This window comes from Stegostoma tigrinum, chromosome 5 (genome assembly GCF_030684315.1).
Source record: "Stegostoma tigrinum isolate sSteTig4 chromosome 5, sSteTig4.hap1, whole genome shotgun sequence".
Taxonomy (NCBI): domain Eukaryota; kingdom Metazoa; phylum Chordata; class Chondrichthyes; order Orectolobiformes; family Stegostomatidae; genus Stegostoma; species Stegostoma tigrinum.
In genome coordinates, this window is record NC_081358.1 from 10,051,537 (window position 1) to 10,064,533 (window position 12,997).

Genomic DNA, 12,997 nt, shown 5'->3' on the forward strand with positions numbered 1-12,997 from the left:
GGATCAAGTGTAGTGTGTCCAAATTTGCAGATGACGCTAAGATGAGTGGTAGACCAGAGTATGCCAAGGACATTGAAAGTCTGCAGAGGAATATAGATAGGTTGAGTGGGCATGGGTGTGACAGATGGAGTAAAATGTTGATAAAGGTGGGGTATTCCATTTTGGTAGGAATAACAGCAAAATGAACTATTATTCAAATGGTGCAAAATTGCAACATGCTACTGTGCAGAGGGACCCTCTGAAGAGCATCCCTGCATTTTCAGTGGCTAATCCATCGAATCTACACACCCCTGAACACAATGGGCAATTTAGCATGGCCAGTTCACCTAACCTGCACATCTCTGGACTGTGGGAGGAAATCCACAGACACAGCGAGAATGTGCAAACTCCACACATTCACCCAAAAGGTGAAAGTGAACCCTGGCACTATGAGATAGCAGTGCTAACCACTAAGCCATAGTGCCGCCGTATAAACTCAAAGCAAAAAAATGAAGGGGAATGGGCTGGGCAGTTGATAGTTGCTGGTTTGTTAATCCATTACTTACCACACCACAACTCTGAAGATCTAGACTCTCTAGACAGCAAAATGTTCATTGCATTAAAATTAGGATAGTACAACACTCTTTATGGAGCAGAGAGTTCTCTGTGGCATTTCTGACAATAGTTATTACTCAACACACACCTTAAAGAAATTAATCTGGTGTTGTGGGATCTTTAGTACAGTACATCTGTTTGAGTCCTTTATATGTACATTACAGTACAATTGGAAAGTACTTAACTGATTATAAGACACTTTGAAGCAAGTAGCGTTTAGCAGCTAAGAATGTTACAAGAAAATGTCCAACAGAACAGATCAGAAAAAGACGGCCTAAAGAGTGTCCTTTTATCCTAAGAAAACAGTGACCAGATTAGGTACAATCATCCTTACAATTTATTAAAATTTTATTTAAAATTTCCCATAGAGGTAGCAAACACTGAATCAAACTAGTTATAAAAGCCCCAAAAGGTTGCTGGAGATTGTAGAGTACACACTTTTTTGAAAAGGGTCAAGGCTGCAGCTGGAAATGTAGTGCTATTTCTGATGGTAGCTCACAGTCTTTCAACAAGAGGGCACAGTCTTGACAGAGCTGCTTAACCATTTCTGCTTCAATTCCTGGTGTAGTCCTACAACTTCTCATCTGTGAAGAAGTAGTGTTGTTGATTCCAGGGTCAGGATTTCCAGTCTCACTGCTAGAGTCCCGGCTTTTACTGGCAGCATCACCACAGCTGCTTACCTCTGGTTGCTTCTCTGGCAGAGTGTCCAAACCCATGTCTTCAATGCACTCCATTACATCACTGACACTGGTTTCTTTGGGGATTACACACAGATTTCTAAAAATAAGCTCCTCTTGCTGGGCAGCAACACCGAGGAGTTGGTTTACTTTAGCTAGGAGATTAGGATCACTTCCATTCAGTTGAAACCACGATAGCAATGCACTGCAGAAACAGAAAATATACTGAGTTTTAATCAAGTTATATCATAGTAAGAGCAATAAGGGCAGGCGTTATGAAGCAAGACAAAGCAAGTTTCAGGTGTGGAAGTAAAAATAACTCAGAAGAATATTTTCATATGAAATGTCTGGTATCGGGCATGTTCAAACAATTTCCTGATGTTACAATTTTGAGATTTTAGTAGATTAATAAAAGATTAATAGACACAAAACCAATGTAGGTAAACCATTCCCAGTAACATTTCAGTTGCAAGCTGGAGCTAACTGGTATAGTAGTTCCACTCTGTCCTCTGACAGACTGCAAACAATACTTAGACCAATTATCTCAAAGAAACGGATGCATCATCCTTTCAAGCAAGACGATAGTCTGTTTCACCTGACTTGGGTAGCTGCTGAGTGCCAGGCTGTGGAGAAGTTGTTGGTGTTAAGAGATAACAAGGTGTTGAGCTGGATGAACACAGCAGGCCAAGCAGCATCAGAGGAGAAGGAAGGCTGACGTTTCAGGCCTCGACCCTTCTTCAGAAATGGGGGAGGGGAAGGGGTTTCTGAAATAAATAGGGGAGAGGGGGAGGCGGATAGAAGATGGATAGAGGAGAAGACAGGTTAAAGGTGCAGGGATGGAGCCAGTAAAAGGTGAGAGTGTAGGTGGGGAGGGGAGGAGAGAGGTCAGTCCAGGGAGGATGGACAGGTCAAAGGGGCAGGATGAGGTTAGTAGGTAGGAGATGGGGGTGGGGCTTGAGGTGGGAGGAGGACATAGGTGGGAGGAAGAACAGGTTAGGGAGGTGGGTACGAACTGGGCTGGTTTTGGGATGTGGTAGGGGGACGGGAGATTTTGAAGCTTGCGATACGGTTAGGGTTAGGGAAATCTACATTGATACCATTGGGCTGCAGGGTTCCCAAGCGGAATATGAGTTTCTGTTCCTGCAGCCTTCGGGTAGCATAGTTGTGCACTGCGGGAGGCCCAGGATGGACATGTCATCTGAGGAACGGGAGGGGGAATTGAAATGATTCGTGACTGGAGGTGCAGTTGTTTAGTGCGAACCGAGTGCAGGTGTTCTGCAAAGCGGTCCCCAAGTCTCCGCTTGGTTTCCCCGATGTACAGGAGGCCACAACGGGAACAGCGAATGCAGTATACCACATCAGATGTTCAGGTGAACATCTGCTTGATCTGGAAAGTCTTCTTGGGGCCTGGGATGGGGGTAAGGGGGGAGGTGTAAGGGGATGTGTAGCATATCCTGCGGTTGCAGAGAAAAGTGCTGGGTGTGGTGGGGCTGTATGGGAGTGTGGAGTGGACAAGGGAGTCACGGAGAGAGTGGTCCGTCTGGAAAGCAGACAAGGGTGCAGAGGGAAAAATTTCTTTGGTGGTGGAGTCAGATTGCAGATGGCGTAAGAGTTGGAGGATGATGCATTGGACCCAGAGGTTGGTCGGGTGGTATGTGAGGAAGAGGGGATTCTGTTTTAATTGTTATTGGGGGAAGGGGTGTGAGGGATGAGTTGTGGAAAATGCGGGAGGCACGGTCGAGGGTGTTCTTGACCGGTGGAGGGGAAGATTGCAGCCCTTTAAAAACAAGGACATCTGGGATGTACACAAGTGGAATGCCTCATCCTAGAAGCAGATGCGGAGGCGGCGAAGGAATTGGGAATAAGGGATGGCATTTTTTCAGCAAGGTGGGTGGGAGGTGGTGTTTTCTTGGTAGCTGTGGGAGTTGGTGGGCTTGAAATGGATATCGGTTTCTAGGTGGTTGCCAGAGATGGACACAGAGAGATCCAGGAAGGAGAGAGAGCGAGGTATTAGAGATGTCCAGGTGAACTTAAGGTTGGGGTGGAAGGTGTTGGTGAAGTGGATGTACTGTTCGAGCTCCTTGTGAGAGCACGAGGCGGCACCGATACAAGTCAATGTAACCGAGGAACAGGTTGGGTTTAGGGCCAGTGTAGCTACGGAAGAGGGACTGTTCCACGTAACCTACAAAGAGGCAGGCATAGCTTGGGCCCATGTGGGTACCCATGGCCAACCCCTTTGTCAACAGGAAGTGGGAGGAATTGAAAGAGAAGTTGTTGAGGGTGAGGACAAGTTCGGCTAAGTTCTTGGTGTTGTCAGGTTTTCCTTGATGCCATACTCTGTCAAATATTGCATCTGATGTCAAAGGCAGTCACCTTAACATTAGCTCTTTTGCCCATTATGGGACTGAAGCTCTCATGAGGTCAGGAGCTGAGCTCCCCTGGCAGAAACCAAACTGAGTTACAGCAGGTCATTTCCTTCATAAGTGCTATCTGGTAGCACTGTCAACAACTCCTTCATTTACTTTGCTGATGATCAAGCATAGACTTACAGTGTGGTCACTGGGCAGGTTGGATTTATCTAGCTTGTTGTGCATAGTACCCAAGTGAGCAATTACTACATTATCAGACAGATGCCAGGTTTGTAACTGTGCTGGAACAGTTTGGTTGGGGGTGCAGTTCTGTAACACAGGTTTTCAGTGGAATGTTGCCTGGGCCCATAGCTTTTGCAGTATTCAGTGTCTTGATATCATGTGGACTGAATGGAACTGCTTGAAGACTGGTAAAACAAACAAAGACAGGACTTACACAATTAATGGTGAGGCCCTGAATAGTGTTGTAGAACAGGGAGACTGAGGGGTTCAAGGTACTTAGTGATTCTTTGAAAATGTGTGTCACAGGTAGACAGGGTGGTTAAGAAGATGTTTAGCATTCTTGCCTTCAATGCTCAGAGCTTTGAACCTACCAAACAGAACTACTTGTGTACCAAACAGCATAAGTCGTAAGTGATCGACACAGCTAAGTGATCCCACAACCAACAGATTATCTCCAAGCTCTGCAGTCTTGAACAGTGGTGGACAATTCAACAACTCAATGCAGGAAGCAGCTCCACAGATAACCACATCTTCAAATGATGCAAGAGCCCAACACATCAGTGCAAAAGATAAGGCTGAAGCATTCACTGCAATCTTCAGCCGAAAGTGCTGGGTGGATGATCCGTCTCAGTCCCCTCCAGTGATCTACAACATCACAGTTGTCAGTCTTCAGCCAATTCCGTTCACTCCATGTGATATCAAGAAACTGTTGGAGGCACTTGATACGCAAAGCTGACATTCTCTGACTGAATTCCAGCAACAGTACTGAAGATAGTGCTCCAAAACTTGCCATTTACCTTGCCAAGCTTGTGCAGTTGTTACAACACTGGCATTTATCCAACATTGTGGAAAATTGCCCAGGTAATTTCTGCACATAAAAAGCAGAACAAATCCAACACAGCCAAATACCACCCCAATCAATCTATTCCCAGGTTTCTTTAAAAGTATGAAAGGGTCTGTTAGGGTGGACGAATAAAAGATATTCCCATTTGCGGGGCATTCAAAAGTAGGTATCCGAAATACAAGATAGGCTCGAATAAATCCACTAAGATGTGTGAGAGTCAGCATTTATGGAGTACAGACCAATTGGGCCAAAGAGTCTGTTCCTGCACTCTAAATTGTTTGTGCATGCTTTTCTTTTAAAAAACAAATCATGGCATCTTTTGTAAATAATTGGACAAAACTACAAAGGACCACAATACTGAGGTTTCTTCTGTTATATTCTCACCTCAGAAGCCCTTTCATTTGACTTGGAACTAATATCTTCTTCACACCCTCTTGGTAACCTTGATTGAAGCCACGTTGTAAGGTGGATTCTCGACCAGCATTTAGCCCATCCCTATAGCCTTCCTAGAAATAAATATTTGGAAACCAGTGACTCAATCAGTGACCAATAGCTGGACAATAATACTAAGCATGATATTTGATGCTTTATACTCCCAAAAATGGTGCTTCCAACACATGAATAAGAGCTATGAAGTTCATCTCAGCTCAGAGTACAGAAACGTAATGGCTATGCTACCTGATGAATAAATCAGAAGATGCAACTTCCCATCAAGAACTCTGATCATTTTACAAAGGGATGGCTACTCGATAGCAACTTACTTTATGTAGTGCCTTTGAGCTAGTAAAATGTTCAAAGACATATTTACATTTTAAGTCTCACAGAAGAGTTACTAAGCCACCTAAGGAGACATTAAGACAATGCGAAAAAGTTTGGTCACGTGTAAGTCTTTAGGAATATTTTAGAAACAGAGGTATGGGATTTGGGCCAAGAATTCTAGACCCAAGTTTCCATGCAGCTAAAGCAGTTAAAAAAGGAAAGCACAATCAGGCAGAGATTTCAGAGGGTTGAAGACATAGAAACATACAGAGTCGGAAGAGGAGTAGGCATTTGGCCCTTGCAGCCTGCTCCACCATTCATTATGATTGTGGCTGATCACCTCAATTCGGGACATAACACCAGCGCTTCGGAGGCTCACTGATGATGTTACCTAGAATGGTGACGAAACGTCTGAAAACGAACCTTCCAGCTCAGCGAGCAAACTCACATCCAGAACCTCAACCTGAGCTACAAATCTTAAAACTCAATAGCCTGTTCCTGCTTTTCCCACATATCTTTTGATGTCCCCAAGTGCTATACCTGACATCTTGAAATCGAACAACGTTTTGGCCTTGATGTTTTCCTGGTAGCAAATTCCACAGACTCACCATTCTCTGGGTGAAGAAATTTCTCCTCATCTCAATCTTAAATGGTTTACCCTGCATCTTTAGAAGACAGTACAGAACAGATTAGAGGAAAAGGCGTAGAAGAATTTGGGAGCAAGTATCAGAACACTGAAGCTGAAGTGGTGCACTGCAGAAGATAATGTAATCAGTGTGTACAGCTGATATAGATAAACAGAAAGACATTCATTGGGATATGGACAGAATCTTGAATGAGTTTATGTTTACGGAGGGTGGAAGATGGGAGGCCAAACCAGAACATTGGAATCCTCAAGTCTGAAGACAACAAAGGTATGGATGCTGGTCTCAGGAAAAGAACTAAGGTTGAGCAGAGAGAGAATATTACCGAAGTGAGTGTAATTAGAAGCTCATCTCAAGATCAAATAGGATGCTAAGGTTGTAAGTGGTCTCAGCCTCAGACAGTCATCAGGGAGAGAACAGATTTTGTGGTAGGAACCAAAGAGAGTAGTTTTAATGCTATCAACACAGTTCACACAATCATTACACACAGCAAAGGAGGCCATTCAATCCTCAGTATCACACCCGCCTTTCCCTGTAGCTCACAAATTTTCCTTTTTCAGAAAACAATCCAGTTTGCTTTTGAACGTGGCATTGCATTCCAAATCCTAACCATCTCATTCTGTCACAATTGCTTCTTTTTGCCAGTTACCTTATACCTGTGCCCTCTAATTTGTGAGCATCACTAACAAATCATCTCTCAACCATCACCAAGAACTGACCTAAATTCTATATTCACTGTAAGTAGAGGACATTTTTGTTTGTCTATCAAGTTATCTGAGAGAGTGTGGGAATTGGTGGGAGTTGTAGCAAGGCACAGATATTGTCATCTTGTCTTTGGAATATGAACAATTGATGCCACTAACAGGCAGCATGTAGATGAGATTTATGAATAATTTAATGATGAACTTCAGGGGTAACAGTGTAAGTGGGAACAGAAGTAATTGATTCTCTGACTAGGACTTAATAACAGTGGAACCAGTCAAGGGCAGTCCCATGTGCAACCAAAGTGATGTGGTCAACATTGTTGAAAGCTGCAGATCGGTGAAGAATACAAAGAAGGAAGAGGCTTACTATGATCACATTATTATCACTTGTGACACTGATGATGGACACTGCAGTGTTGCAGGAAGGGAAATTGTTTGATTGCAGAGAATCCAAATTGCAGATTTGGAAAAGACGTACATGGACTTTGAGATAATGTTCAACAACTTTGCAGCACAACAAAGTGTTTGCAATTGGGAAACAGTTTGAGGGAACTGATGGATCAAGAATTTTTTTTAAATTGAGAAGTGGTTAATGATAGCAGATTTGAAGAGAGGGAACAGCTGAAAACAGGAGCTAGAAAGGGAAGTTGATCATTAGCTGTTTTCTTTATTATTATGGGATGTGGACATCATTGAGATTATTAAGATTTGTGGCCCATCCCCATTTGCCCCTGAACAGAGTACTCAGCTATTTCAGAGGGGAATTAGGAGTCAATTGCATTGCTGTGGATCTGGAATGACACAGGCCAAACCAGGTAATGAAATCTTTCCTAAACTAAAGGTCTTTAGTGAACTAGATGTGTTTGTACAACAACCAATTAAATTTCAGTCACAGTTAAAAGAGGTAGCTTTCAATTCCAGATTTATTAATGGGCTTCAAATTCCATTAGCTGGCACAGTGGCATTTGAGCAGGCATCCACTGTGCTTTAGCCTAGACATCTGGTGATCTAGTCCAGTGACATGACCACTAAACCCACTGACTCCTCACTAGGTCAGAATAAGATCGAGACAGCAAGAAATGAAAGCAGGATACAAGGACAGAAAGAAATCAATTAAAAGGTGGATTTAGAGCTAGAACAGAGGAACTTTAGTAGGAGATAACAAGGTGGTAGAGCTGGTTGAACACAGCAGGCCAAGCAGCAGAGGGGCAGGAAGGCTGATGTTTCCGGTGTTCTTCCAGCTCTACGCTTTGTTATCTCAGATTCTCCAGCATCTGCAGTTTCTACCATCTCTGAACTTCAGTAGGAGTATGTTTGGTGAGCAGGGACAGAGACAGAAACAGAAACAGATGCAGCTGAAATGATGGCATCAATTTTAGTGACCAAGAAACCAGTGAGTGTCTTGCTCTTGAAGGAAAGGGTGGAGGATGCAGTTCATCTGAAACTGTCAATACATCTGTGTGGAGTTTCTACATTCCCTCTGTATTGGATATCCAGATGCTCTGGTGTCCTCCCAGGTCTAAATATGTGTAGGTTAGGTGGATTGGCCATGCTAAATTTCCCGTAGTATCTAGAGATATGCAAGCTAGGTCGGTTAGCCATGGGAAATACACAGTGACAGGGATAGTGATAGGGTGGGTCTGGGTGAGTTGCTCTTCAGAGGGTCGGTGTGGACTTGATGAGCCAAATGGCCTGTTTTCACACTGTAGGGATTCTATGATTCTATATGGGTTTATGATAACAGTTTAGAATGGAGAAGAGTAGTGAGACAGCAAGGGTTTCACAATGTTTCATGATGTTCCATTGTGTGCAGTTTTGGGCCCCATATCTCAGGAAGAACGTACTGGCATTGGAGCAGGTTTAGAAGAGGTTCACGAGAATGGTCCCAGGAATGGAAAGCTTAACATATGAGGAATGTTTGAGGGCTCTGGGACTAAACTCATTGGAGTTTAGAAGGATTGGGGGGGGGGGGGGTGAGATCTAATTGAAATTTACACAGAATACTGAATGGCCTGGACAGAGAGGATGTTGGGAAGATGCATCCATTGCTAAGAGATTCTAGGACCCAAGGGCACAGCCTTAGCGTAAAGGGAAGACCCTTTAGAACGGAAGTAAGGAGAAACTTCTTCAGCCAGAAAGTGAATCTATAGAATTCACTGCCACAGAAGGCTGTGGAGACCAGGTCATTGAGTACAATTAAGACTAAGATAGATAAATAGATTCTTGATTATCAAGGGGATCAAAGGTTATGGGGAGAAAGCAGGAAAATGGGGTTGAGGAACTTATCAGCCATGTTTGAATGGCAGAGCAGATCCGATGGGCCAAATGGCCTAATTTCTGCTCTTACGTCTTATGATCCTGATGATGAATGTCTAAACCAGTAAAATGTTCAAGTTTATGGACTGAAAGCAGCAGAGATGACAGCTATATCAGTGAAAGTGGCCAGGAAGTGAGAAGCAATCATTTCAACAGGTAGTGAAGGAAATGAGAGAGATGACACCAAATAGGCAAGCCAGTAAGCTGTAAAACTTTCATGGGGAATGAACAACTAGACAACTGAGAACTTGAAAGTAAAATTGAGAGTTCTCTTTTCAGGGCAAGGACAGAACAAAACAAAATAGGGAGGGAAAGGGGATACTGTAAAGTAACGTAGGAAAAAAAAAGAACATTTACAGAATGAAGTGAGCCTGGAAATCCTCATATACAATATTACCCGAAAAAAAAACACAAACTTTACAGAAGTAAGAACCGCTGATGCTGGAGTCAAAGATAACACTGTAGAGCTGGAGGAACACAGCAGGCCAGACAATATCAGAGGAGCAGGAAAGTTGACGTTTCAGGTTGGGACAAGAAGGGTCCAGACTCGAAACGTCAATTTTCCTGCTCCTCTGATGCTGCCTGGCGTGCTGTGTTCCTCCAGATCCACCAAGGGTTATCACAACCTTCCAGGAGATCGTGCACACCCTCAGGGCACCCAAGTCAAATGACTCAAACCGAGCTTGGAACATAGGCGTTAGCCAGAACATTCCTGGGCTTGTTCAAATAACGCCAAAGGGATATTTTAAGTCAACTTGAAAGGGTAGATATGGAAGAGTCAAAGTCTCATTCAAGCAGCCAACATTGTTTCGGTGCTGTCATGATCCATTCAGAATGTTGGCTTCTGGTGGGGTGTCAGGTCAGGGTCTCGGGGATTTAAATGGATTTAAGGCATGAGGGGCAAACAAGTGGTTTATTAAATACTTACTCAAAAGTTAGACTAGATATTTAACATTGAAATTCCGGCCAACTACTCATATCTGCTGCAGTCGAGCTAATAAAATAATGGCATTCCAACATCTGTATCGCGCATCTCGACTAGTTATACGCGAGGTAAACTGGCGCGCGCGACCACCAGCGCGCACATACAGGGACCGCGCGCAGAAAGCGTGCGCAAACCGACAGGGGAAATGCACGCGTTCGGTCCCCTTCAGGGAGACAGACCAGATACGACGTACAGGCCCGAACCCCACTCCTACCGGGCGGTTCCAACCCGGGTACCTTTAGTCGTTGCCCCATAGAGATATTCCACTCGTTCCTGGACAGCCGCAATTCATCCGCCTCCTCGTCGAAAACGTCGTCGCTCTGATTTGCACCCAGCCGCCACATTACGGCGCGCCGTTGCGAGCCCCCTGCGGCGACACACCGCTCCACGGGCTGTCATCGGGATGACGTCATTGGAAGGGCGTTGTTTCTTGGGGGCACGTGATGGCTGCGCGCGAGCCGAACCTGGGGTGCGGGTAACGGGTAACGGTCAACGGACAGTGCCCCGGGTTCCAGCTGTGCTCTGCGATCGCTCCTCTTAAAGGATGCAGAACCCTGCAGTGTGCTGTGAATCCGGCTCAAAGTCGGACCTTTCCCCAATAAAAGGGGAGCAAGCTACACGGACAAAAAAGTTGAAGTTGACAGTGCCCGTGCCCATTAGTCTGGAATGCGCGGTGCTGTTCGGTGTTAACAAAGTAAAACTGTAGTTGCTGGAAAAGCTCAAGACGTCTGGCAGCATCTGTGAAGAAACAAAAAAAAAATCAGTTAACGTTTCGGGTCCGGTGACCCTTCCTCGGAGGAGGGCTGTAGGGCGCGTCGTCTCACCTGCCTCTCTAGGGAAAGTTTTTAAAAAAACTCTTGGTCCAAATCAAAGATGGCGCTTTGATTTAGGTTATTGGACCCAGGGATATTGTGAAATCCTTCTACTGATTGATGTAACGAGAAACTGCAGGTATCTTACGTTGGATAGAGTTTTATTTGAATATGTGAACTAGGAACAGAGTGGGCCATTTGGCTCTTTGAGCCTGCTCCAGCATTCAGTAATATCATGGTTGAGCTGCTTGTTTTGAATTCCATAATCTCACCTACCTTGAATAATCTCCATGCCCCCTGTCTAACAAGAATCTACCTACTCTCTTTAAAAATATTCAAACATCCTGTCTATACCACCTGAGACAGAGTTTCAAAGTTATGTGACCCTCAAAAAAAATTTCCTTTCATCTCTAGTCCCAAGAGGGTAATCTTTTGTTTTGCTGTCAGCCACAAGGGAAAGCATCCTTTTCAAATCCACCTTAAGACTGTTCAGGATCTTCAAACAAATCATCCCACACTTGTTTAAACTCTCAAGGAAACAAGCCAAGTCTATCCAACTATTTCACAAGAGAAAACCTGCTCATTCCAAGAATCATTATGAAAGGCTCCTCTGATCTGACTCCAAAACATTTAACCCTTCCTTAACTAAGGAGAGCAAGGTCTCACCAGTAAAACAGAAGAGTAATATTCTTACCTTAATGTTCAATTTCTCTTGTTTATAATGATATTATTCTATTTGTCATTTAGATAATAACTGCAATGTACATAGTAATTTTAACATGAAATATACCAAGATTCATCTTGAGCATTATGTAAGCTGCATAAGGAGATACTTGACCACATGATCAAAAGCTTTGTCAAAGAACAGTGTTTAAAGAGTGTCTTAAAGGAGCAAACAACATAGAGAGGCTGAAAGGGAAGTAATTCTGGAGTTTTAGGTCTGGTGGAAATTTTAGGAAATGGTGTGATTAAATTCAGGGATGGCCAACATGCCAGAATTAGTGGAGTGTGTGTATCTTGGAGGGTTTGCAGAATCAAACTGTCATGTCTGTGCCAGCCCCCCAAAATAATTATCTCACTTCGTGCCATTCGGAGCTTGTCTGTTCTGTTTGCTTTTACATTTTTTTTAACTTATTTCATCTTTTCTTTTTTTTTTCTCAGCTTGTGACATTGTGGGGAAGCCAGAATGGTGTCGACGTGCTGCAGCAGTGGCAGTGAAGACTCCTGACTGCAGTAGGCCCAGAGCCTGGACTTGGTGGGTCTTTGGCTGTGGTGGTGCTGGGTGCCTGGAGCAGGGCTGCAGTAGGCTCAAAGCCTGGACTCGGGAACTTGTCGGGTTGTTGGCAGTGGGGCGGTGACACCCGGCAGAGGATTACTGGCTGTGGTAGGCCTGCAGCATGGATTTGGGGGACTTTGGCTGTGGTCGAGGCAGTGCCTGGAGCTAGGAGTCCTGGCTGCGGGTCCTTGCGGAAACCTTGGAAAAGCCCTCCTACTTATGTTTGTACACCCCTTGATCAGAAGATTAGCTATATTTATGTAATTTCTCTTTTATTCCTTTTCTAATCTGGAGGCCAGGTGCCAGCATGAATTGGGATGGAAGGACTGTAATTCAGAACATTTTATTCCTTTATTTTTCTATTTTATTCCTATGATTTTTGAGCTTTTGCGATTTATTCCTAGGAATCTGGACTTTAGAATCTGTATCTAGGTACCTTGACCTTAGTTGGTGCCTTAAGTGGCGACCTGTAAACTTTTCATTGGACTCATGTGAGTATATGTGACAATAAAGCTAATTCTAATTCTCCATGGAGATCAACTGTAGCTTCTTAAATCTGTAATCATTACTTAACTTTCTCATCCCTGGAATTATTGCCATTAACCCCTTCTGCATTCTGTCCAATACCTTTGCATCCTTCCCAGAAGTGGATGCAGTACTATCTCGGTTTGAACGAGTGTCTTATACAGGTTTACTATCATTTTCTTGACTTTTGTATTTTGTGTCCCTATTAAGCTGAGGATCCTGTATGCCATATGAATTGCTCTCTCAACCTGTACCGCCATCTATATGACA

At 44.0% G+C, this 12,997-nt stretch overlaps 1 protein-coding gene and 1 long non-coding RNA gene across 2 annotated transcripts; one reads left to right on the top strand and one right to left on the bottom strand.

The window, feature by feature from the left end:
* Positions 1-913: 913 nt before the first annotated feature.
* On the bottom strand, positions 914-10,554 carry otulina (OTU deubiquitinase with linear linkage specificity a). The gene is made up of 3 exons (XM_048529380.2): positions 10,351-10,554; positions 5,091-5,212; positions 914-1,476 (listed from the first exon to the last, which is right to left on the bottom strand). The coding sequence occupies exons 1-3, from the start codon at positions 10,456-10,458 to the stop codon at positions 1,047-1,049; spliced, it is 660 nt and encodes a 219-aa protein (XP_048385337.1). The 5' UTR covers positions 10,459-10,554; the 3' UTR covers positions 914-1,046.
* Positions 10,555-10,599: 45 nt separating this feature from the next.
* On the top strand, positions 10,600-12,730 carry LOC125451432 (uncharacterized). Its single transcript, XR_007247295.2, has 2 exons — positions 10,600-11,065; positions 12,088-12,730. It is a non-coding gene; the product is annotated as an uncharacterized LOC125451432 (long non-coding RNA).
* Positions 12,731-12,997: the final 267 nt, after the last annotated feature.

Coding starts and splice junctions, on each gene's coding strand:
- otulina (XM_048529380.2), bottom strand. CDS start 10,458: ATGTGGCGGCTGGGTGCAAATCAGAGCGACGACGTTTTCGACGAGGAG. Junction 5,213..10,350: donor CTATGGGGCAACGACTAAAG/GTACCCGGGTTG, acceptor ATTTATTTCTAG/GAAGGCTATAGGGATGGGCT. Junction 1,477..5,090: donor CAAATGAAAGGGCTTCTGAG/GTGAGAATATAA, acceptor CTGTTTCTGCAG/TGCATTGCTATCGTGGTTTC.